Genomic DNA, 24657 nt, shown 5'->3' with positions numbered 1-24657 from the left:
CTGATTGTGTCTCACTTATTGATGACACTAGTGTTGGTGTTTGCGTTGCCGACGATATCTCAGGTAATGATGATACGTGTGTCATTGTTGGATGTTTTCCCGATGACGATTCAGTTATCAATGACACTTGAGATGTTGTTGGGTGGGTTTCTGATGGAGACTCAGTTACTGATGTCACTTGTGTTGTTGTTTGAATGACTGATGAAGTCTCAGTTATTGATGACAATTCTGTCATAGTTGCTTGGGATTCTGAGGAGGACTCAATTATTAATGATACTTGTGTTGTTGTTGGTTGGCGTACTGATGAAGTTTCAGTCAGTGACACTTGTGTGGATGTTGGGTGGGTTTCTGATGGAGATCCAGTTACTGATGACACTTGTGTTGTTTTTTGGTTTACTGATGAAGTCTCAGTTATTGATGATGATTGTGCCCTTGTTAGATGGGTTTCTGATGAAGAATCAGTTATCAGTGATTCTTGTGTGGTTGTTCGGTGTGCTTTTGATGGAGACTCAGTTATTGATGATACTTGTGTTATTGTTGGATGAGCTTCTGATGTAGATGACACTTGTACTGTTGGATAAGGTACTGAAGAAGACTGAGCTATCGATGACACATGTGCTGCAGTTGGAGGTGTTTTCGAGGGTGTCCCAGTTATCGATGACACATGTGCTGTTGTTGGATGTGTTTTCGAGGGTGTCCCAGTTATCGATGACACATGTGCTGTTGTTGGATGTGTTTTCGAGGGTGTCCCAGTTATCGATGACACTTGTGTGGTCGCTGGATGGATTTCTGATGGAGACTCAGTTACCAATGAGACTTGTGTTGTTTGTGGATTGGTTTTTGATGTCGATTCAGTTACAGATGATATTTGTGTATTTGTTGGATGAGATGCTGATGAAGACATGGTAACTAATGATACTTGTGTTATTGGTTGGGATTCTGATGTAGATTTAGATCTCAATGACGCTTTTGTTGTCGTTTGATGTGTTTGTGATGAAGACTCATTTATCGATGATACTTGTGTTGGCGATTGTGTTACTGATGAAGTCTCAGTTCTTGATGACCCTTGTGTCATTGTTGATCTGGTTTCCGATGAAGACTCAGTATTCAAAGTTACTTTTGTTGTTGTTGGATGGGTTTCTGATGAGGTTTCAGTTATCAATGATACTGTTGTTATTGGATGTGTTTCTGATGAAGTCTCAGTCACAGGCGATAACTGCATTATCGTAGTCTTGGTTTCAGCTGATGTCTCAATTCTTGATGATACCTGTGACATTGTTGGTTGGTTTTCTGAGGAGGATTCAGTTCTCAATGATCCTCGTGTGGTTGTTGGTTGGGTTTCTGATGAAGACACAGTAGTTGATGAGAATTGTGTTGGTGTTTGTGTTACTGATGGTGTCTCAGTTAATGATGATACTTGTGTAATCGTTGACTGGTTTTCTGATGCCGATTCAGTTATCACTGATACTTGTGTGGTTGTTGGGTGCGTTTCTGAAGGAGACACAGTTATTGCTGATGGTTGTGTGGATGTTTGTGCTACTGATGATGTCCCAGATCTTGATGATAATTCTGTCATTGTCGGATGGGTTTCTGATGTTGATGCAATTATCGATGACACTTGTACTGTTGGATAAATTACTGCTGAAGACTGAGCTATTGAAGACAATTGTGCTGCTGTAGGATGGGCTTGCGAGAAAGATTGAGTTATCAATGACACTTGTGTTGATTTTGGATGGGTTTCTGATGAAGAACCAGTTATCAATGAAACTTTTGCTGTTGTTGGTTGGGTCTCTGATGAAGACACAGTTACTGATGACACTTGTATTGCTGTTGGATGGGTTACTGATGAGGACTCAGTTAATAATGATACCTGTGTTGGTGTTTGGGTTCCTGGTGAAGTCTCAGTTAGCGATGAAACTTGTGTCATGGGTGGATGCATTGCTGATGAAGAATCAGTTATCGATGATGCATGTGCTCTTCGACGGGTTACTGATGAAATCTCAGTTGTTGATGATAAATGTGCCATTGTTGGCTGGTTTTCTGTTGAAGATTCAGGTATCAAAGTAACACGTGTTGTTGTTGGGTGGGTTTGTGATGAAGACTCAGTAACTGATGAGACTTGTATTGGTGTTTGTGTTACTGATTGTGTCTCACTTATTGATGACACTAGTGTTGGTGTTTGCGTTGCCGACGATCTCTCAGGTAATGATGATACGTGTGTCATTGTTGGATGTTTTCCCGATGACGATTCAGTTATCAATGACACTTGAGATGTTGTTGGGTGGGTTTCTGATGGAGACTCAGTTACTGATGTCACTTGTGTTGTTGTTTGAATGACTGATGAAGTCTCAGTTATTGATGACAATTCTGTCATAGTTGCTTGGGATTCTGAGGAGGACTCAGTTATTAATGATACTTGTGTTGTTGTTGGTTGGCGTCCTGATGAAGTTTCAGTCAGTGACACTTGTGTGGATGTTGGGTGGGTTTCTGATGGAGATCCAGTTACTGATGACACTTGTGTTGTTTTTTGGTTTACTGATGAAGTCTCAGTTATTGATGATGATTGTGCCCTTGTTAGATGGGTTTCTGATGAAGATTCAGTTATCAGTGATTCTTGTGTGGTTGTTGGGTGCGTTTCTGAAGGAGACACAGTTATTGCTGATGGTTGTGTGGATGTTTGTGCTACTGATGATGTCCCAGATCTTGATGATAATTCTGTCATTGTCGGATGGGTTTCTGATGTTGATGCAATTATCGATGACACTTGTACTGTTGGATAAATTACTGCTGAAGACTGAGCTATTGAAGACAATTGTGCTGCTGTAGGATGGGCTTGCGAGAAAGATTGAGTTATCAATGACACTTGTGTTGATTTTGGATGGGTTTCTGATGAAGAACCAGTTATCAATGAAACTTTTGCTGTTGTTGGTTGGGTCTCTGATGAAGACACAGTTACTGATGACACTTGTATTGCTGTTGGATGGGTTACTGATGAGGACTCAGTTAATAATGATACCTGTGTTGGTGTTTGGGTTCCTGGTGAAGTCTCAGTTAGCGATGAAACTTGTGTCATGGGTGGATGCATTGCTGATGAAGAATCAGTTATCGATGATGCATGTGCTCTTCGACGGGTTACTGATGAAATCTCAGTTGTTGATGATAAATGTGCCATTGTTGGCTGGTTTTCTGTTGAAGATTCAGGTATCAAAGTAACACGTGTTGTTGTTGGGTGGGTTTGTGATGAAGACTCAGTAACTGATGAGACTTGTATTGGTGTTTGTGTTACTGATTGTGTCTCACTTATTGATGACACTAGTGTTGGTGTTTGCGTTGCCGACGATCTCTCAGGTAATGATGATACGTGTGTCATTGTTGGATGTTTTCCCGATGACGATTCAGTTATCAATGACACTTGAGATGTTGTTGGGTGGGTTTCTGATGGAGACTCAGTTACTGATGTCACTTGTGTTGTTGTTTGAATGACTGATGAAGTCTCAGTTATTGATGACAATTCTGTCATAGTTGCTTGGGATTCTGAGGAGGACTCAGTTATTAATGATACTTGTGTTGTTGTTGGTTGGCGTCCTGATGAAGTTTCAGTCAGTGACACTTGTGTGGATGTTGGGTGGGTTTCTGATGGAGATCCAGTTACTGATGACACTTGTGTTGTTTTTTGGTTTACTGATGAAGTCTCAGTTATTGATGATGATTGTGCCCTTGTTAGATGGGTTTCTGATGAAGATTCAGTTATCAGTGATTCTTGTGTGGTTGTTCGGTGTGCTTTTGATGGAGACTCAGTTATTGATGATACTTGTGTTATTGTTGGATGAGCTTCTGATGTAGATGACACTTGTACTGTTGGATAAGGTACTGAAGAAGACTGAGCTATCGATGACACATGTGCTGTAGTTGGAGGTGTTTTCGAGGGTGTCCCAGTTATCGATGACACATGTGCTGTTGTTGGATGTGTTTTCGAGGGTGTCCCAGTTATCGATGACACTTGTGTGGTTGCTGGATGGATTTCTGATGGAGACTCAGTTATCAATGAGACTTGTGTTGTTTGTGGATTGGTTTTTGATGTCGATTCAGTTACAGATGAGATTTGTGGATTTGTTGGTTGAGATGCTGATGAAGACATGGTAACTAATGATACTTGTGTTATTGGTTGGGATTCTGATGTAGATTTAGATCTCAATGACGCTTTTGTTGTCGTTTGATGTGTTTGTGATGAAGACTCATTTATCGATGATACGTGTGTTGGTGATTGTGTTACTGATGAAGTCTCAGTTCTTGATGACCCTTGTGTCATTGTTGATCTGGTTTCCGATGAAGACTCAGTATTCAAAGTTACTTTTGTTGTTGTTGGATGGGTTTCTGATGAGGTTTCAGTTATCAATGATACTTTTGTTATTGGATGTGTTTCTGATGAAGTCTCAGTCACAGGCGATAACTGCATTATCGTAGTCTTGGTTTCAGCTGATGTCTCAATTCTTGATGATACCTGTGACATTGTTGGTTGGTTTTCTGAGGAGGATTCAGTTCTCAATGATCCTCGTGTGGTTGTTGGTTGGGTTTCTGATGCAGACACAGTAGTTGATGAGAATTGTGTTGGTGTTTGTGTTACTGATGGTGTCTCAGTTAATGATGATACTTGTGTCATCGTTGACTGGTTTTCTGATGACGATTCAGTTATCAATGATACTTGTGTGGTTGTTGGGTGCGTTTCTGAAGGAGACACAGTTATTGCTGATGGTTGTGTGGATGTTTGTGCTACTGATGATGTCCCAGATCTTGATGATAATTCTGTCATTGTCGGATGGGTTTCTGATGTTGATGCAATTATCGATGACACTTGTACTGTTGGATAAATTACTGCTGAAGACTGAGCTATTGAAGACAATTGTGCTGCTGTAGGATGGGCTTGCGAGAAAGATTGAGTTATCAATGACACTTGTGTTGATTTTGGATGGGTTTCTGATGAAGAACCAGTTATCAATGAAACTTTTGCTGTTGTTGGTTGGGTCTCTGATGAAGACACAGTTACTGATGACACTTGTATTGCTGTTGGATGGGTTACTGATGAGGACTCAGTTAATAATGATACCTGTGTTGGTGTTTGGGTTCCTGGTGAAGTCTCAGTTAGCGATGAAACTTGTGTCATGGGTGGATGCATTGCTGATGAAGAATCAGTTATCGATGATGCATGTGCTCTTCGACGGGTTACTGATGAAATCTCAGTTGTTGATGATAAATGTGCCATTGTTGGCTGGTTTTCTGTTGAAGATTCAGGTATCAAAGTAACACGTGTTGTTGTTGGTTGGGTTTGTGATGAAGACTCAGTAACTGATGAGACTTGTATTGGTGTTTGTGTTACTGATTGTGTCTCACTTATTGATGACACTAGTGTTGGTGTTTGCGTTGCCGACGATCTCTCAGGTAATGATGATACGTGTGTCATTGTTGGATGTTTTCCCGATGACGATTCAGTTATCAATGACACTTGAGATGTTGTTGGGTGGGTTTCTGATGGAGACTCAGTTACTGATGTCACTTGTGTTGTTGTTTGAATGACTGATGAAGTCTCAGTTATTGATGACAATTCTGTCATAGTTGCTTGGGATTCTGAGGAGGACTCAGTTATTAATGATACTTGTGTTGTTGTTGGTTGGCGTCCTGATGAAGTTTCAGTCAGTGACACTTGTGTGGATGTTGGGTAGGTTTCTGATGGAGATCCAGTTACTGATGACACTTGTGTTGTTTTTTGGTTTACTGATGAAGTCTCAGTTATTGATGATGATTGTGCCCTTGTTAGATGGGTTTCTGATGAAGATTCAGTTATCAGTGATTCTTGTGTGGTTGTTGGGTGCGTTTCTGAAGGAGACACAGTTATTGCTGATGGTTGTGTGGATGTTTGTGCTACTGATGATGTCCCAGATCTTGATGATAATTCTGTCATTGTCGGATGGGTTTCTGATGTTGATGCAATTATCGATGACACTTGTACTGTTGGATAAATTACTGCTGAAGACTGAGCTATTGAAGACAATTGTGCTGCTGTAGGATGGGCTTGCGAGAAAGATTGAGTTATCAATGACACTTGTGTTGATTTTGGATGGGTTTCTGATGAAGAACCAGTTATCAATGAAACTTTTGCTGTTGTTGGTTGGGTCTCTGATGAAGACACAGTTACTGATGACACTTGTATTGCTGTTGGATGGGTTACTGATGAGGACTCAGTTAATAATGATACCTGTGTTGGTGTTTGGGTTCCTGGTGAAGTCTCAGTTAGCGATGAAACTTGTGTCATGGGTGGATGCATTGCTGATGAAGAATCAGTTATCGATGATGCATGTGCTCTTCGACGGGTTACTGATGAAATCTCAGTTGTTGATGATAAATGTGCCATTGTTGGCTGGTTTTCTGTTGAAGATTCAGGTATCAAAGTAACACGTGTTGTTGTTGGTTGGGTTTGTGATGAAGACTCAGTAACTGATGAGACTTGTATTGGTGTTTGTGTTACTGATTGTGTCTCACTTATTGATGACACTAGTGTTGGTGTTTGCGTTGCCGACGATCTCTCAGGTAATGATGATACGTGTGTCATTGTTGGATGTTTTCCCGATGACGATTCAGTTATCAATGACACTTGAGATGTTGTTGGGTGGGTTTCTGATGGAGACTCAGTTACTGATGTCACTTGTGTTGTTGTTTGAATGACTGATGAAGTCTCAGTTATTGATGACAATTCTGTCATAGTTGCTTGGGATTCTGAGGAGGACTCAGTTATTAATGATACTTGTGTTGTTGTTGGTTGGCGTCCTGATGAAGTTTCAGTCAGTGACACTTGTGTGGATGTTGGGTGGGTTTCTGATGGAGATCCAGTTACTGATGACACTTGTGTTGTTTTTTGGTTTACTGATGAAGTCTCAGTTATTGATGATGATTGTGCCCTTGTTAGATGGGTTTCTGATGAAGATTCAGTTATCAGTGATTCTTGTGTGGTTGTTCGGTGTGCTTTTGATGGAGACTCAGTTATTGATGATACTTGTGTTATTGTTGGATGAGCTTCTGATGTAGATGACACTTGTACTGTTGGATAAGGTACTGAAGAAGACTGAGCTATCGATGACACATGTGCTGTAGTTGGAGGTGTTTTCGAGGGTGTCCCAGTTATCGATGACACATGTGCTGTTGTTGGATGTGTTTTCGAGGGTGTCCCAGTTATCGATGACACTTGTGTGGTTGCTGGATGGATTTCTGATGGAGACTCAGTTATCAATGAGACTTGTGTTGTTTGTGGATTGGTTTTTGATGTCGATTCAGTTACAGATGAGATTTGTGGATTTGTTGGTTGAGATGCTGATGAAGACATGGTAACTAATGATACTTGTGTTATTGGTTGGGATTCTGATGTAGATTTAGATCTCAATGACGCTTTTGTTGTCGTTTGATGTGTTTGTGATGAAGACTCATTTATCGATGATACGTGTGTTGGTGATTGTGTTACTGATGAAGTCTCAGTTCTTGATGACCCTTGTGTCATTGTTGATCTGGTTTCCGATGAAGACTCAGTATTCAAAGTTACTTTTGTTGTTGTTGGATGGGTTTCTGATGAGGTTTCAGTTATCAATGATACTTTTGTTATTGGATGTGTTTCTGATGAAGTCTCAGTCACAGGCGATAACTGCATTATCGTAGTCTTGGTTTCAGCTGATGTCTCAATTCTTGATGATACCTGTGACATTGTTGGTTGGTTTTCTGAGGAGGATTCAGTTCTCAATGATCCTCGTGTGGTTGTTGGTTGGGTTTCTGATGCAGACACAGTAGTTGATGAGAATTGTGTTGGTGTTTGTGTTACTGATGGTGTCTCAGTTAATGATGATACTTGTGTCATCGTTGACTGGTTTTCTGATGACAATTCAGTTATCAATGATACTTGTGTGGTTGTTGGGTGCGTTTCTGAAGGAGACACAGTTATTGCTGATGGTTGTGTGGATGTTTGTGCTACTGATGATGTCCCAGATCTTGATGATAATTCTGTCATTGTCGGATGGGTTTCTGATGTTGATGCAATTATCGATGACACTTGTACTGTTGGATAAATTACTGCTGAAGACTGAGCTATTGAAGACAATTGTGCTGCTGTAGGATGGGCTTGCGAGAAAGATTGAGTTATCAATGACACTTGTGTTGATTTTGGATGGGTTTCTGATGAAGAACCAGTTATCAATGAAACTTTTGCTGTTGTTGGTTGGGTCTCTGATGAAGACACAGTTACTGATGACACTTGTATTGCTGTTGGATGGGTTACTGATGAGGACTCAGTTAATAATGATACCTGTGTTGGTGTTTGGGTTCCTGGTGAAGTCTCAGTTAGCGATGAAACTTGTGTCATGGGTGGATGCATTGCTGATGAAGAATCAGTTATCGATGATGCATGTGCTCTTCGACGGGTTACTGATGAAATCTCAGTTGTTGATGATAAATGTGCCATTGTTGGCTGGTTTTCTGTTGAAGATTCAGGTATCAAAGTAACACGTGTTGTTGTTGGTTGGGTTTGTGATGAAGACTCAGTAACTGATGAGACTTGTATTGGTGTTTGTGTTACTGATTGTGTCTCACTTATTGATGACACTAGTGTTGGTGTTTGCGTTGCCGACGATCTCTCAGGTAATGATGATACGTGTGTCATTGTTGGATGTTTTCCCGATGACGATTCAGTTATCAATGACACTTGAGATGTTGTTGGGTGGGTTTCTGATGGAGACTCAGTTACTGATGTCACTTGTGTTGTTGTTTGAATGACTGATGAAGTCTCAGTTATTGATGACAATTCTGTCATAGTTGCTTGGGATTCTGAGGAGGACACAGTTATTAATGATACTTGTGTTGTTGTTGGTTGGCGTACTGATGAAGTTTCTGTCAGTGACACTTGTGTGGATTTTGGGTGGGTTTCTGATGGAGATCCAGTTACTGATGACACTTGTGTTGTTTTTTGGTTTACTGATGAAGTCTCAGTTATTAATGATGATTGTGCCCTTGTTAGATGGGTTTCTGATGAAGAATCAGTTATCAGTGATTCTTGTGTGGTTGTTCGGTGTGTTTTTGATGGAGACTCAGTTATTGATGATACTTGTGTTATTGTTGGATGAGCTTCTGATGTAGATGACACTTGTACTGTTGGATAAGGTACTGAAGAAGACTGAGCTATCGATGACACATGTGCTGTAGTTGGAGGTGTTTTCGAGGGTGTCCCAGTTTTCGATGACACTTGTATTGTTTCTGGATTGGTTTTTGATGTCGATTCAGTTGCAGATGATATTTGTGTATTTGTTGGATGAGATGCTGATGAAGACATGGTTACTAATGATACTTGCGCTGTTGGTTGGGATTCTGATGTGGATTCAGATATCAATGTTGCTTTTGTTGTCGTTCGATGTGTTTCTGATGAAGACTCAGGTATCGATGATACTTGTGTTGGTGATTGAGTCGCTGATGAAGTCTCAGTTCTTGATGACCCTTGTCTCATTGTTGATCTGGTTTCTGATGAAGACTCAGTATTCAAAGTTACTTTTGTTGTTATTGGAAGGGTTTCTGATGAAGTTTCAGTTATCAATGATACTTTTGTTCTTGGATGTGTTTTTGATGAACTGTCAGTCACAGGTGACAACTGTGTTACCGTACTTTTGGTTTCAGCTGAAGTTTCAAATCTTGATGATACTTGTGACATTGTTGGTTGGTTTTCTGAAGAAGATTCAGTTCTCAATGATCCTTGTTTGGTTGATGGTTGGCTTTTTGATGGAGACTCAGTAATTGATGAGACTTGGGTGGTTGTTGGGTGCATTTCTGAAGGAGACAATGTTACAGATGATAGTCGTGTGGATATTTGTGCTACTGATGATGACCCAGTTATTGATGATAAATGAGCCATTGTTGGATGGGCTTCTGTTGAAGATTCAGTTATCAAGGATTCTTGTGACGTTGTTGGGTGGGTTTGTGATGAAAACGCAGTAATTGGTGAGACTTGTGTTGCTGTTTCTGTTACTGATTGTGTCTCAGTTATTGATGATACTAGTGTTGGTGTTTGTGTTGCCGACGATCGCTCAGTTAATGGTGATATCTGTGTTTTAGTTGAATGGCTTACGGATGAAGACTCAGGTAATGATGAAACGTGTGACATTGTTGGATGCTCTCCCGATGACGCTTCAGTTATCGATGATATTTGAGTTGCTGTTGGGTGGGTTTCTGATGGAGACTCAGTTACAGATGACACTTGTGTTGTTTGGTTTACTGATGAAGTCTCAGTTATTGATGATAATTCTGTCATAGTTGCTTGGGATTCTGAGGAAGACACAGTTATTAGTGATTCTTGTGTTATTGGCTGGGATTCTGATGTAGATTTAGATCTCAATGACACTTTTATTGTCGTTTGATGTGATTGTGATGAAGACTCATTTATCGATGATGCTTCTGTTGGCGATTGTGTTACTGATGAAGTCTCAGTTATTGATGATAATTCTGTCATAGTTGCTTGGGATTCTGAGGAAGACACAGTTATTAGTGATTCTTGTGTTATTGGTTGGGATTCTGATGTAGATTTAGATCTCAATGACGCTTTTGTTGTCGTTTGATGTGTTTGTGATGAAGACTCATTTATCGATGATACTTGTGTTGGCGATTGTGTTACTGATGAAGTCTCAGTTCTTGATGACCCTTTTGTCATTGTTGATCTGGTTTCCGATGAAGACTCAGTATTCAAAGTTACTTTTGCTGTTGTTGGATGGGTTTCTGATGAGGTTTCAGTTATCAATGATACTTTTGTTATTGGATGTGTTTCTGATGAAGTCTCAGTCACAGGCGATAACTGCATTATCGTAGTCTTGGTTTCAGCTGATGTCTCAATTCTTGATGATACCTGTGACATTGTTGGTTGGTTTTCTGAGGAGGATTCAGTTCTCAATGATCCTCGTGTGGTTGTTGGTTGGGTTTCTGATGCAGACACAGTAGTTGATGAGAATTGTGTTGGTGTTTGTGTTACTGATGGTGTCTCAGTTAATGATGATACTTGTGTCATTGTTGACTGGTTTTCTGATGACGATTCAGTTATCACTGATACTTGTGTGGTTGTTGGGTGCATTTCTGAAGGAGACACAGTTATTGCTGATAGTTGTGTGGATGTTTCTGCTACTGATGATGTTCCAGATATTGATGATAATTGTGTCATTGTCGGATGGGTTTCTGATGTTGATGCAATTATCGATGACACTTGTACTGTTGGATAAATTACTGGTGAAGACTGAGCTATTGAAGACAATTGTGCAGTTGTTGGATAGGTTTGCGAGAAAGATTGAGTTATGAACGACGCTTGTGTTGATTTTGGATGGGTTTCTGATGAAGAACCAGTTATCAATGAAACTTTTGCTGTTGTTGTTGGGGTCTCTGATGAAGACACAGTTATTGATGACACTTGTATTGCTGTTGGATGGGTTACTGATGAGGACTCAGTTAATAATGATACCTGTGTTGTTGTTTGGGTTCCTGGTGAAGTCTCAGTTAGCGATGAAACTTGTGTCATGGTTGGATGCATTGCTGATGAAGAATCAGTTATCGATGATGCATGTGCTCTTCGACGGGTTACTGATGAAATCTCAGTTGTTGATGATAAATGTGCCATTGTTGGCTGGTTTTCTGTTGAAGATTCAGGTAGCAAAGAAACTCGTGTCGTTGGTGGGTGGGTTTGTGATGAAGACACAGTAATTGATGAGACTTGTATTGGTGTTTGTGTTACTGATTGTGTCTCACTTATTGATGATACTAGTGTTGGTGTTTGCGTTGCCGACGATATCTCAGGTAATGATGATACCTGTGTTTTTCCTGAATAGCTTGCGGATGAAGACTCAGGTAATGATAATACGTGTGTCATTGTTGGATGTTTTCCCGATGACGATTCAGTTATCAATGACACTTCAGATGTTGTTGGATGGGTTTCTGATGGAGACTCAGTTACTGATGTCACTTGTGTTGTTGTTTGGTTTACTGATGAAGTCTCAGTTATTGATGATGATTGTGCTCTTGTTAGATGGGTTTCTGATGAAGATTCAGTTATCAGTGATTCTTGTGTGGTTGTTCGGTGTGCTTTTGATGGAGACTTAGTTATTGATGATACTTGTGTTATTGTTGGATGAGCTTCTGATGTAGATGACACTTGTACTGTTGGATAAGGTACTGAAGAGGACTGAGCTATCGATGACACATGTGCTGTTGTTGGAGGTGTTTTCGAGGGTGTCCCAGTTATCGATGACACTTGTGTGGTTGCTGGATGGATTTCTGATGGAGACTCAGTTACCAATGCGACTTGTGTTGTTTCTGGATGGGTTTTTGATGTCGATTCAGTTACAGATGATATTTGTGTATTTGTTGGTTGAGATGCTGATGAAGACATGGTAATTCGTGATACTTGAGCTGTTGGTTGGGATTCTGATGTGGATTCAGTTCTCAATGAGGCTTTTGTTGTCGTTGGATGTGTTTCTGATGAAGACACAGATATCGATGATACTTGTGTTGGTGATTGAGTCACTGATGAAGTCTCAGTTATTGATGACCCTTGTGTCGTTGTTGATCTGGTTTCTGATGAAGTCTTAGTATTCAAAGTTACTTTTGTTATTGTTGGATGGGTTTCAGATGAAGTTTTAGTTATCAATGATACTTTTGTTATTGGATGTGTTTTTGATGAAGTCTCAGTCACAGGTGAAAACTGTGTTACTGTCGTCTTGGTTTCAGCTGAAGTCTCAATTCTTGATGATACTTGTGACATTGTTGGTTGCGTTTCTGATGAAGACACAGTAGTTGATGAGACTTGTGTTGGTGTTTGCGTTGCCAATGATCTCTCAGTTAATGGTGATACCTGTGTTTTTACTGAATTGCTTATGGATGAAGACTGAGGTAATGATGATACATGTGTCATTGTTGGATGTTTTCCCGATGACGATTCAGTTATCAATGACACTTGAGATGTTGTTGGGTGGGTTTCTGATGGAGACTCAGTTATTGATGTCACTTGTGTTGTAGTTTGAATGACTGATGAAGTCTCAGTTATTGATGACAATTCTGTCATAGTTGCTTGGGATTCTGAGGAGAACTCAGTTATTAATGATACTTGTGTTGTTGTTGGTTGGCGTACTGATGAAGTTTCAGTCAGTGACACTTGTGTGGATGTTGGGTGGGTTTCTGATGGAGATCCAGTTACTGATGACACTTGTGTTGTTTGGTTTACTGATGAAGTCTCAGTTATTGATGATGATTGTGCTCTTGTTAGATGGGTTTCTGATGAAGATTCAGTTATCAGTGATTCTTGTGTGGTTGTTCGGTGTGCTTTTGATGGAGACTCAGTTATTGATGATACTTGTGTTATTGTTGGATGAGCTTCTGATGTAGATGACACTTGTACTGTTGGATAAGGTACTGAAGAAGACTGAGCTATCGATGACACATGTGCTGTAGTTGGAGGTGTTTTCGAGGGTGTCCCAGTTATCGATGACACTTGTGCTGTTGTTGGAGGTGTTTTCGAGGGTGTCCCAGTTATCGATGACACTTGTGTGGTTGCTGGATGGATTTCTGATGGAGACTCAGTTACCAATGCGACTTGTGTTGTTTCTGGATGGGTTTTTGATGTCGATTCAGTTACAGATGATATTTGTGTATTTGTTGGTTGAGATGCTGATGAAGACATGGTAATTCGTGATACTTGAGCTGTTGGTTGGGATTCTGATGTGGATTCAGTTCTCAATGAGGCTTTTGCTGTCGTTGGATGTGGTTCTGATGAAGACTCAGGTATCAATGATACGTGTGTTGGTGATTGTGTTACTGATGAAGTCTCAGTTATTGATGACCCTTGTGTCATTGTTGATCTGGTTTCCGATGAAGACTCAGTATTCAAAGTTGCTTTTGTTGTTGTTGGATGGGTTTCTGATGAGGTTTCAGTTATCAATGATACTTTTGTTTTTGGATGTGTTTCTGATGAAGTCTCAGTCACAGGTGAAAACTGTGTTACCGTAGTCTTGGTTTCAGCTGAAGTCTCAATTCTTGATGATACCTGTGACATTGTTGGTTGGTTTACTGAGGAAGATTCAGTTCTCAATGATCCTTGAGTGGTTGTTGATTTGGTTTCTGATGAAGACTCAGTACTCAAAATTACTTTTGTTGTTATTGGATTTGTTTCTGATGAAGTCTCAGGTATCAATGATACGTGTGTTGGTGATTGTGTTACTGATGAAGCCTCAGTTATTGATAACCCTTGTGTCATTGTTGATCTGGTTTCTGATGAAGACTCAGTATTCAAAGTTGCTTTTGTTGTTGTTGGATGGGTTTCTGATGAAGTTTCAGTTATCAATGATACTTTTGGTTTTGGATGTGTTTCTGATGAAGTCTCAGTCACAGGTGAAAACTGTGTTACCATAGTTTTGGTTTCAGCTGAAGTCTCAATTCTTGATGATACTAGTGACATTGTTGGTTGGTTTTCTGAGTAAGATTCAGTTCTCAATGATCCTTGTGACATTATTGGTTGGGTTTTTGATGGAGACTCAGTAATTGATGAGACTTGTGTTGGTGTTTGTGTTACTGATGGTGTCTCAGTTAATGATGATACCTGTTTTATCGTTGACTGGCTTTCTGATGACGATTCAGTTATCACTGATACTTGTGTGGTTGTCGGGTGCACTTCTGAAGGAGACACAGTTATTGCTGATAGTCGTGTGGATGTCTGTGCTACTGATGATGACCCAGTTGCTGATGATAAATGTGCCATTGTTGGAAGGGTTTCTGCTGAGGTTTCAGTTGTCAAGGATACTTGTGTCGTTGTTGGGTGGGTTTGTGATGTAAACGCAGTAACTGATGAGAGCTTTGTTGGTTTTTTTGTTACTGATTGTGTCTCACTTGTTGATGATACTAGTGTTGGTGTTTGCGTTGCCGATGATCTCTCAGTTAATGGTGATACCTGTGTTTTCCTTGAATGGCTTATGGATGAAGACTCAGGTAATGCTGAAACGTGTGTCATTGTTGGATGTTTTCCCGATGATGATTCAGTTATCAATGATATTTGCGTTGTTGTTGGGTGGATCTCTGACGTGGTCTCAGTCACAGGTGAAAACTGCGTTACCATAGTCTTGGTTTCACCTGAAGTCCCAATCCTTGATGATGCTTGTGACATTGTTGGTTGGTTTTCTGAGGAAGATTCAGTCCTTAATGATACTCGTGTAGTTGTTGGTTGGGTTTCTGAAGAAGGTTCAGTTTTTGCTGATAGTTGTGTGGATATTTGTGCTCCTGATGATGTTCCAGTTATTGATGATAATTGTGTCATTGTTGGATGGGATTCTGCTGAAGATTCAGTTATCAAAGCTACTTGTGTCATTGTTAAGTGGGTTTGTGATGAAGACTCCGTTATTGATGATATTGGTGTTGTTGTTTGTGTTGCTGATGATCTCTCAGTTAATGGTGATACCTGTGTTTTACTTGAATGGCTTACAGATGAAGTCTCAGGTAATGATGATACGTGTGTCATTGTAGGATGTTTTCCCGATGACGATTCAGTTATCAATGATATTTCAGTTGTTGTTGGGTGGGTTTCTGATGGAGACTCAGTTATTGATGATTTTTGTGTTGGTTTCTGTGTTTTTGATGAGGTCCCAGTTATTGATGATAATTCTGTCATCATTGGTTGGGATTCTGAGGAGGACTCAGTTATCAACGATACTTGTGTTGTTGTTTGGTTTACTGATGAAGTCTTTGTTATTGATGATGATTGTGCTCTTATTGTATGGGTTTCTGATGAAGATTCAGTTATCACAGATTCTTGTGTCGTTGATCGGTGTGTTTTTGATGGAGACTCAGTTGTTGATGATACTTCTGTTATTGTTGGATGAGCTTCTGATGTAGATGACACTTTTATATAAGTAGGCATTGTAGTCAAATCGTTAGAGACTTTACTTATCGTATATTCTGTTGAGGAGGCTTCAATAACTGTGGATGAAACAGAGGTTACAGTCAATTGTAGTGTTTGGTTAGAACTGCTAATTGATGAAGACGCTAAGATTGGAACTGTATTTGGTGTTATTGAATGTGTTTGCAATGAAGCGTGTTGAGCAGTTGACGACGCAGCTTTGGTATCGTTAGATGATTTTGATCTTACAGAGTGCTGAGATACTTGAGGAGTATGAATGAGTTTTCTGGTTTTGTAAGAATTAGATTTGGTTGAGGAGAATGTTACACCTGAGTGAATAGCATCAGTTGGAGAAACCGAAGAATTTTGTATTTTGCTACTGTGAGATATCTGAGCAAATGACCTTGCCATTGTTTCTCCAGATATTAATTTTGACCATGGAGTGGCGGTCATTGGCAGAAAGATGGCATTTAAAATTGAGGTTTTTGAAGGCCCTTTTCCCACAGTGAGTAAAATTCTGGATAAGGTTGTTTGCTCTGTTATGTCAGGAGCTTGTGAGTAAGATGACTTTGATGCAGCAGAAAAGGAGGAAGCTTCTGGAAATGTAGATTTAGGGGAGAAAGTTGAAAATACTTTTTGTAAAATCCTTGGGATAATTGTGCTATTGATTCTTTGATTATGGGTTTCTGATGATGTCAATTGTGAAGAAGAGAAACTTTCCAATGGAGAAATAGTTACATCTGATTGATATGAGCTAGTTCTATGAACTGAAGAGACTGCAACAGATGAGCTTAATTTTGTTCTGTAAAATGAATGAGTGATTGAGAAAGTTGATGTTTCTTTAGGTGTTAGTTGTGATTGTGGTGCAGTATGGGACATTTGTGTGGTAGAATGAGAAACAAATTTTGAAGAAGGTTGTACCATGAAAGTGGGTGAAACAGTAGATAAGGTTAATTGTGGCATCTCTGAAGTTGACGAAGATGTGTTTGATGTAAAATTAGATAAGCTATTTTCCAAGATGGAGTTTATGTATATTGGAAGGTTTGATGATGCGGTGTCAGGGTTAATTGATGAGTCCTTCGTGGAATTGATTGAAGAGACAGAGCTTGTCTCCTGAGTTACAGTTGCATTACTTGTTTTAAATGATAGTTCGGTTAATGAGGTGGCTTCTATTGGTATAGTGGACAGATATGATTGAGATAAAGTGTCACGCAGCATAGGAGAGGCTGTAGTAGATGAACTGTGGATTTTTGAGCTAGGAGATAAATAAATGACTGACTGAGTTATATGTTCTGATGGAATTCTCAATGGCGTGGTATTTGTTACTTCTGAAGTTAAATATGAACTTGTAAAAGGCATTTTGCCGAGAATGGAAGAAGTTGATTCTTGTGTTCTATCAGGAATGGGAAAAGGAAGTGTATGCGCAGTCAAGAATAAGGAGGTACTGGTTTTGGGAGAAAATGGTAAATATGCCAAAGCAGAAAATGTTGGTGATGAAGTTCTAAGGATAGCTGATGGCTCAAGTGTGGAAGAAATGGCATTTGTAATCTCTTGAGATGGAGAGGCATTATGAGCAATTGCATTTATTTCGGAATATGTTGATTGTGCTGAAGATGAGCCTTCCATTGAGGAAGTTGTCATGTGTGGCTGCAGTGGAATGCTGCTTATCTCAGTTGAGGACATGGAAACAGGTGAACTTACTTCTGTTGTATAAGGTTCCTTACTGATTGAGAAAATTGATGTTTCTTCAGATATAAATGCCATTTGTGGTATTGTGTGAGACTCTTGTGGATTAGAAGGAGATACAGATATTGTTAAAGGTTGTTGAGTGGGAGTGGATGAAATGGTAGGGACTGTCAATTGTTTGGTGCTCTCAAGAGTGTGTGACACAAAATGGGAAGGTACACTTTCTGAAGAGGAAGATACCTGTGTGAAAGTTGAATAAATCTTTGGGGATGTCCCTGGAATCGGTGGAGAAGCAAAGCTTATACTTTTCTGAGTTACAGGGCCTCTGCTAGTTATTGTATTTGTTTCATGTGATACTAATTGTGAGAAAGTCTCTTGGATAGTTGATGATCTTGATGGATAGTGGACTGAAGAAGCAGAGGCAACTGTCCCCTGAAAAACAGGAGCAGTATGCTCTGTAGTACTTGTTTCATGTGACATTGATTGAATTATAGAGGAATTTTTCATTGGTGTAGTTGACAAATATGACTGAGCTACAGTAATGGTCCCCATGGACATCTCTGGAACAGCTGATGAATCTAATGTCGAACGTGTAGAAGAAGAAGAGATTCCTGTTTGGTAGGTTTGTATATGCAACTGACGTGGGTTGTTTGTCTCAGCCAAGGAGACTGCTACATTTGAATTTATATCTGATGTTTCTTCTGATGTTGATTCCATTTGTGGTGTTGCATGGGACATTTGTGTGGTAGAATGAGAAACAGATGTTGCTGAATGTTGTTTAGCAACTGTAGATGAAGTTAAAGGAAAGGTTAATTTTACTGATATTTCAGAAGGAGGAGAAACTGTCTTTGATGTATTATAGGAAGAGGTACTTTCTTTAGAGGAAGACTGATGAATTGAACTTGAAGGAAATTTTGTAGAATGAAAAGCTGGAGAAATCCCTGGATCTGTTGATTCTGATATGGAACCTGTCAAAGAAGAAGGAAACATTGTTGTTTCCTGAGATTTGGGAGAGGTTATTCTGTTTGTTAAATATGGCGCTGATTCTGTCAATGAAGAGAGCACATATGGTTTAGATAAGCTGATAGTTTCCAGGGAAGGGACTGCTCTAGTTGGAATGTGTAACTCTGTGCTAGGAGAAGAATGAGTGACCATTGTTATTTTGGTTAATGTAAGTGGCAATTGTGGTGTGGAATTTGATATTTGTACAATGGAATGTGGAAGAGGCCTTGTGGAAAGTGGTTTACTGAGAGTGGATGAAACATTGGATAAGATTGATCCTTGCATTTTCTCAGAAAGGGGCACAGTAGATGATTCTGATGTAAAATAGGACATGGCATTGATTTCTGGAGAGGCTGAAGCATGTATAGTGGTTGGAACGTTTTGTGAAGAAGTTTCAAGGATAGTTGTTGACTCTAGTGTGGAACGTGTCAAAGAATTAGAGCTTGTAGGGTCCTGAGACATAGGAACAGTGTGAGGAATAGTATTTATGTGGTATGATATTGATTTTGCTGGAGATGAGATTCCTGTTGGAGAAGAGGTTACATCTGGCTGGTGCGAGCTACTGATCTGAACTGCGGAGACTGCAACAGGTGAACTTCCTTCTGTCCTAAGAAAGGACTGAGTGGTTGAGAAGTTTGTCGTTTCTTCTGACATTACTGCTGTCATTGTTGACTTTATTGGTGATTGTATTGTACTGTGGGAAGATGATCCCTCCGACATGATTGATGATTCTGATGAGCTATAGATTGTAGCAGAGCCTACACTTGCCTGAGATGCAAGGGTAATGTTGTCTGTGGTTCTTGTTTCGTATGATGATGATTGCATCATAGAGGAGATTTCCATTGGTGTAGTGAACAAATGTGACTTAGATGCAGTGATATTTTCAACTGACATCTCTGGGAATGTTGATGACTTCAATGTAAAATGTGTGGAAGAAGTAAAATGTGTAGACAGTGGAACAGTGTGAGTAATTGTACTTTTGTATGATGCTGATTGGGCTGTGGAAGATGTTTTCATTGGGTAAGTTGTAAGATAGGGCTGATGTGTGCTGTTTATCTCAGCTGAGGGGACTACTGCACTTGAACTTATTTCTGACCCATTAGATGATAGACTACTTATGAGTGTTGCTGTTTCTTCAGTTGCTAATGCCAATTGTGCTGTGATGTGGGATACCTGTGTAGTGGAATGACCAAAAGGTTTTGTAGATGGTTGTTCAGTAACCATGGAGGAAATGGTGGATAAGGTTACTTGTTTTGATATCTCAGGAGTGGAGGAGATTTTTGATGTACCATAGGAAGAGGCACCTTCTTGAAACAGAGATAGATGTGTGGAATTTGAAGGAATTTGTGCTGAAGTATCTGTAACTGTGGATGTCTGTATTGTTGCAATGATTGTTTCATCTGATGGCACAGTGGTAGATGGCACTGAAGAGGGAGACTGTGGAACTGACATTGTAGAAGGTTCTGTACTGACATGAGATGGAGAAGTAGATGAGGCTGATTTTTGTGTTGCCTCAAAAGTTGGAGAAAAAGTTGTCTTTGACGGAATAGACTGGATCACTGATTCACCTGAAGTTAATGTTAATTGTGAGCTTGTTGTTGAAACTTGAGAGGTGGAATGTGAAACTGATGATGCTGCAGGTTCTGAATATAAAATAGATGAATGGTTGGATAAGATTATTTGCTGTATTGTGTCAGGTCTCAGTGATGGAGGCACTACTGATGTAATTTGGTAGAACCTATTTTGTGGAGATGAAGTTATTTGAATAGAGTTTGAAAGCTTTTGTGATAATGTTTCTGTTACAGTTGATGACTCTGAAGTGGAACGGGAGCTAGGGATTACTGTGCTGTGAATTGACTGAGTAATTGGCATGGTAATTTCTTCTGATATTAATTTTGACTCTGATGTAGTACTTGACACTGATGGGTTAAATTGTGAAATTGATATAAGAGAAGGTTCTTTATTGATAATGGGTAAAATAGTGGACAGCGTTAATTGCTGTGTTCTGTCAGAATGATGGGAAGACGTCTCTGAAATTGGATAGGATGAGGTACTTTCTGGAAAGGAAGGCACATGCATGGAAGTTGAAAGGGTTTGTGATGAGTTATCTGAAGCAATTGAGGATTCTATTTGGACTGCCATACTGTGAGGCAATTGAATAAATGAAGTAGTCATTGATCCTTTTGAGGACAGAGGAATATGATGAGTTACTGTACGTATTATGTCTGATGTTGATTCCTTTAAAGATGAGTCTTTCTTTGGTGTAGTCTGATATGAATCTGATGGAGTGAGTGTCTCCATAGAAGAAACTGTGGCTGAAGGTTTGACATGTGTATTATCAGATGATTGAGTGCTTGTAGTTGTTGTGTTTTTTGATCGAAATGCCGATTGTGGTAGGATATTTGACATTTGTGAGAGAGAAGGTGAAACAGATCTTGTAGAAGGCTCTCCCTTGAGAATGAAAGTAAGAGTGGAAGATGCTATTTTCTCTGAACTGGGAGAAGAGGATTGCTCTGCTTTAAGATGGAATAAGGTATTTTTCAAAGAGGAAGATGTATAGGTGAATGTTGGAATAAGTGTTGCATGTGATTGAGCAACATCAAATACCTCAGTAGAAAATTGAGTGGAATGCAAAAGATGGGCCTTCACATCATTAGATGAATTTTCTGTATTGTCAGGGACCTGTTCTGTGATGTTAGGTGACTGCTCTGTAGTGTTAGGCAACTGTTTTGTAGTGTTAGGCAACTGTTCCGTAGTGTTAGGCAACTGTTCTGTCGTGTTAGGCAACTGTTCTGTAGTGTTAGGCAACTGATTTGTAGTGTTAGGCAACTGTTCGGTAGTGTTAGGGAACTGATCTCTCGTGTTAGGCAACTGTTCGGTAGTGTCAGGCAATTGATTTGTAGTGTTAGGCAACTGTTCTGTAGTGTTAGGGAACTGATCTGTAGTGTTAGGCAACTGTTCTATAGTGTTAGGCAACTGTTCTGTAGTGTGAGGCAACTGATCTGTAGTGTTAGGCAACTGTTCTGTAGTGTGAGGTGAATGTTCTGTAGAGTCAGGCAACTGATGTGTAGTGTTAGGCAATTGATCTGCAATATTAGGGAACTGATTTGTAGTGTTAGGGAACTGATCTGTCGTGTTAGGCAGCTGATTTGTAGTGTTAGGCAACTGTTCTGTAGTGTTAGGCAACTGATCTCTAGTGTTAGGCAACTGATCTGTAGTGTTAGGCACATGATTTGTAGTGTTAGGCAACTGTTCTGTAGTGTTAGGGAAATGATCTCTAGTGTTAGGCAACTGTTCTGTAGTGTTAGGCAACTGTTCTGTAGTGTTAGGCAACTGTTCTGTACTGTTCGGCAACTGTTCTGTAGTGTTAGGGAACTGATCTCCAGTGTTAGGCAAATGTTGTGTAGTGTTAGGCAACTGATCTGTAGTGTTAGGCAACTGATCTGTAGTGTTAGGCAATTGTTCTGTAGTGTTAGGCAACTGTTCTGTAATGTTAGGCAACTGATCTGTAGTGTTAGGGAACTGTTCTGCAGAGTTAGGCAACTGGTTTGTAGTGTTAGGGAACTGTTCTGTAGTGTGAGGTGAATGTTCTGTAGAGTCAGGCAACTGTTCTGTAGTGTTAGGCAACTGTTCTGTAGTGTTAGGCAACTGTTCTGTACTGTTCGGCAACTGTTCTGTAGTGTTAGGGAACTGATCTCTAGTGTTAAGCAACTGTTCTGTAGTGTTAGGCAACTGATTTGTAGTGTTAGGGAACTGATCTGTACTGTTCGGCAACTGATCTGTAGTGTTAGGCAACTGATTTGTGGAGTTAGGCAAGCGTTCTGTAGTGTTAGGGAACTGATCTCTAGTGATAGGGAACTGTTCTCTAGTGTTAGGCAACTGATCTGTAGTGTTAGGCAACTGATCTGTAGTGTTAGGCAACTGATTTGTAGTGTTAGGCAACTGTTCTGTAGTGTTAGGGAACTGATCTCGAGTGTGAGGCAACTGATCTGCAGTGATAGGCAACTGATCTGTAGTGTTAGGCAACTGTTCTGTAGCGTTAGGCAACTGTTCTGTAGTGTTAGGCAACTGTTCTGTAGTGTTAGACAACTGTTCTGTCGTGTTAGTCAACTGTTCTGTAGTGTTAGGCAACTGCTCTGTAGTGTTAGGCAACTGATCTGCAGTGTTAGGCAACTGTTCTGCAGTGTTCGGCAACTGATCTGTAGTGTTAGGGAACTGATCTGTAGTGTTAGGCAACTGTTCTGTAGTGTTAGGCAAGAGTTCTGTAGTGTTAAGCAACTGTTCTGCAGTGTTAGGCAACTGATCTGTAGTGTTAGGCAACTGATCTGTAGTGTTAGGCAACTGTTCTGTAGTGTTAAGCAACTGTTCTGTAGTGTTAGGCAACTGATCTGTAGTGTTAGGCAACTGTTCTGTAGTGTTCGGCAACTGATCTGTAGTGTTAGGGAACTGATCTGTAGTGTTAGGCAACTGTTCTGTAGTGTTAGGCAAGAGTTCTGTAGTGTTAAGCAACTGTTCTGCAGTGTTAGGCAACTGATCTGTAGTGTTAGGCAACTGATCTGTAGTGTTAGGCAACTGTTCTGTAGTGTTAGGCAACTGTTCTGTAGTGTTAGGCAACTGTTCTGTAGTGTTAGGCAACTGATCTGTAGTGTTCGGCAACAGTTCTGTAGTGTTAAGCAACTGTTCTGCAGTGTTGTGCAACTGATCTGTAGTGTTAGGCAACTGATCTGTAATGTTAGGCAACTGATCTGTAGTGTTAGGCAACTGATCTGTAATGTTAGGCAACTGATCTGTAGTGTTAGGCAAGTGATCTGTAGTGTTAGGCAACTGTTCTGTAGTGTGAGGTGAATGTTCTGTAGAGTCAGGCAACTGATGTGTAGTGTTAGGCAATTGATCTGCAATATTAGGGAACTGATTTGTAGTGTTAGGGAACTGATCTGTCATGTTAGGCAGCTGATTTGTAGTGTTAGGCAACTGTTCTGTAGTGTTAGGCAACTGATCTCTAGTGTTAGGCAACTGATCTGTAGTGTTAGGCACATGATTTGTAGTGTTAGGCAACTGTTCTGTAGTGTTAGGGAAATGATCTCTAGTGTTCGGCAACTGTTCTGTAGTGTTAGGGAACTGATCTGTAGTGTTAGGCAACTGTTCTGTAGTGTTAGGCAACTGTTCTGTAGTGTTAGGCAACTGTTCTGTACTGTTCGGCAACTGTTCTGTAGTGTTAGGGAACTGATCTCCAGTGTTCGGCAACTGTTCTGTAGTGTTAGGGAACTGATCTGTAGTGTTAGGCAACTGTTCTGTAGTGTTAGGGAACTGATCTGTAGTGTTAGGCAACTGTTCTGTAGTGTTAGGCAACTGTTCTGTAGTGTTAGGCAACTGTTCTGTAGTGTTAGGCAACTGTTCTGTCGTGTTAGTCAACTGTTCTGTAGTGTTAGGCAACTGCTCTGTAGTGTTAGGCAACTGATCTGCAGTGTTAGGCAACTGATCTGCAGTGTTAGGCAACTGTTCTGCAGTGTTCGGCAACTGTTCTGCAGTGTTCGGCAACTGATCTGTAGTGTTAGGGAACTGATCTGTAGTGTTAGGCAACTGTTCTGTAGTGTTAGGCAAGAGTTCTGTAGTGTTAAGCAACTGTTCTGCAGTGTTAGGCAACTGATCTGTAGTGTTAGGCAACTGATCTGTAGTGTTAGGCAACTGTTCTGTAGTGTTAAGCAACTGTTCTGTAGTGTTAGGCAACTGATCTGTAGTGTTAGGCAACTGTTCTGTAGTGTTCGGCAACTGATCTGTAGTGTTAGGGAACTGATCTGTAGTGTTAGGCAACTGTTCTGTAGTGTTAGGCAAGAGTTCTGTAGTGTTAAGCAACTGTTCTGCAGTGTTAGGCAACTGATCTGTAGTGTTAGGCAACTGATCTGTAGTGTTAGGCAACTGTTCTGTAGTGTTAGGCAACTGTTCTGTAGTGTTAGGCAACTGATCTGTAGTGTTCGGCAACAGTTCTGTAGTGTTAAGCAACTGTTCTGCAGTGTTGTGCAACTGATCTGTAGTGT

At 40.2% G+C, this 24657-nt stretch overlaps 1 protein-coding gene across 1 annotated transcript in view; it reads right to left on the bottom strand.

The window, feature by feature from the left end:
* The window catches only part of LOC137352014 (mucin-3B-like), a 43393-nt gene extending 24051 nt beyond the window's left edge, over positions 1-19342 (bottom strand). The window contains exon 1 of the mRNA XM_068016991.1: positions 16-19342. Coding sequence (XP_067873092.1) covers positions 16-19342 — 19327 coding nt within the window. The remainder of the gene's footprint in view (positions 1-15) is intronic.
* Positions 19343-24657: the final 5315 nt, after the last annotated feature.

The sequence above is a fragment of the Heterodontus francisci genome, chromosome 37 (assembly GCF_036365525.1).
Source record: "Heterodontus francisci isolate sHetFra1 chromosome 37, sHetFra1.hap1, whole genome shotgun sequence".
Lineage (NCBI taxonomy): Eukaryota > Metazoa > Chordata > Chondrichthyes > Heterodontiformes > Heterodontidae > Heterodontus > Heterodontus francisci.
This window is presented reverse-complemented; position numbering and strand designations above follow the sequence as displayed.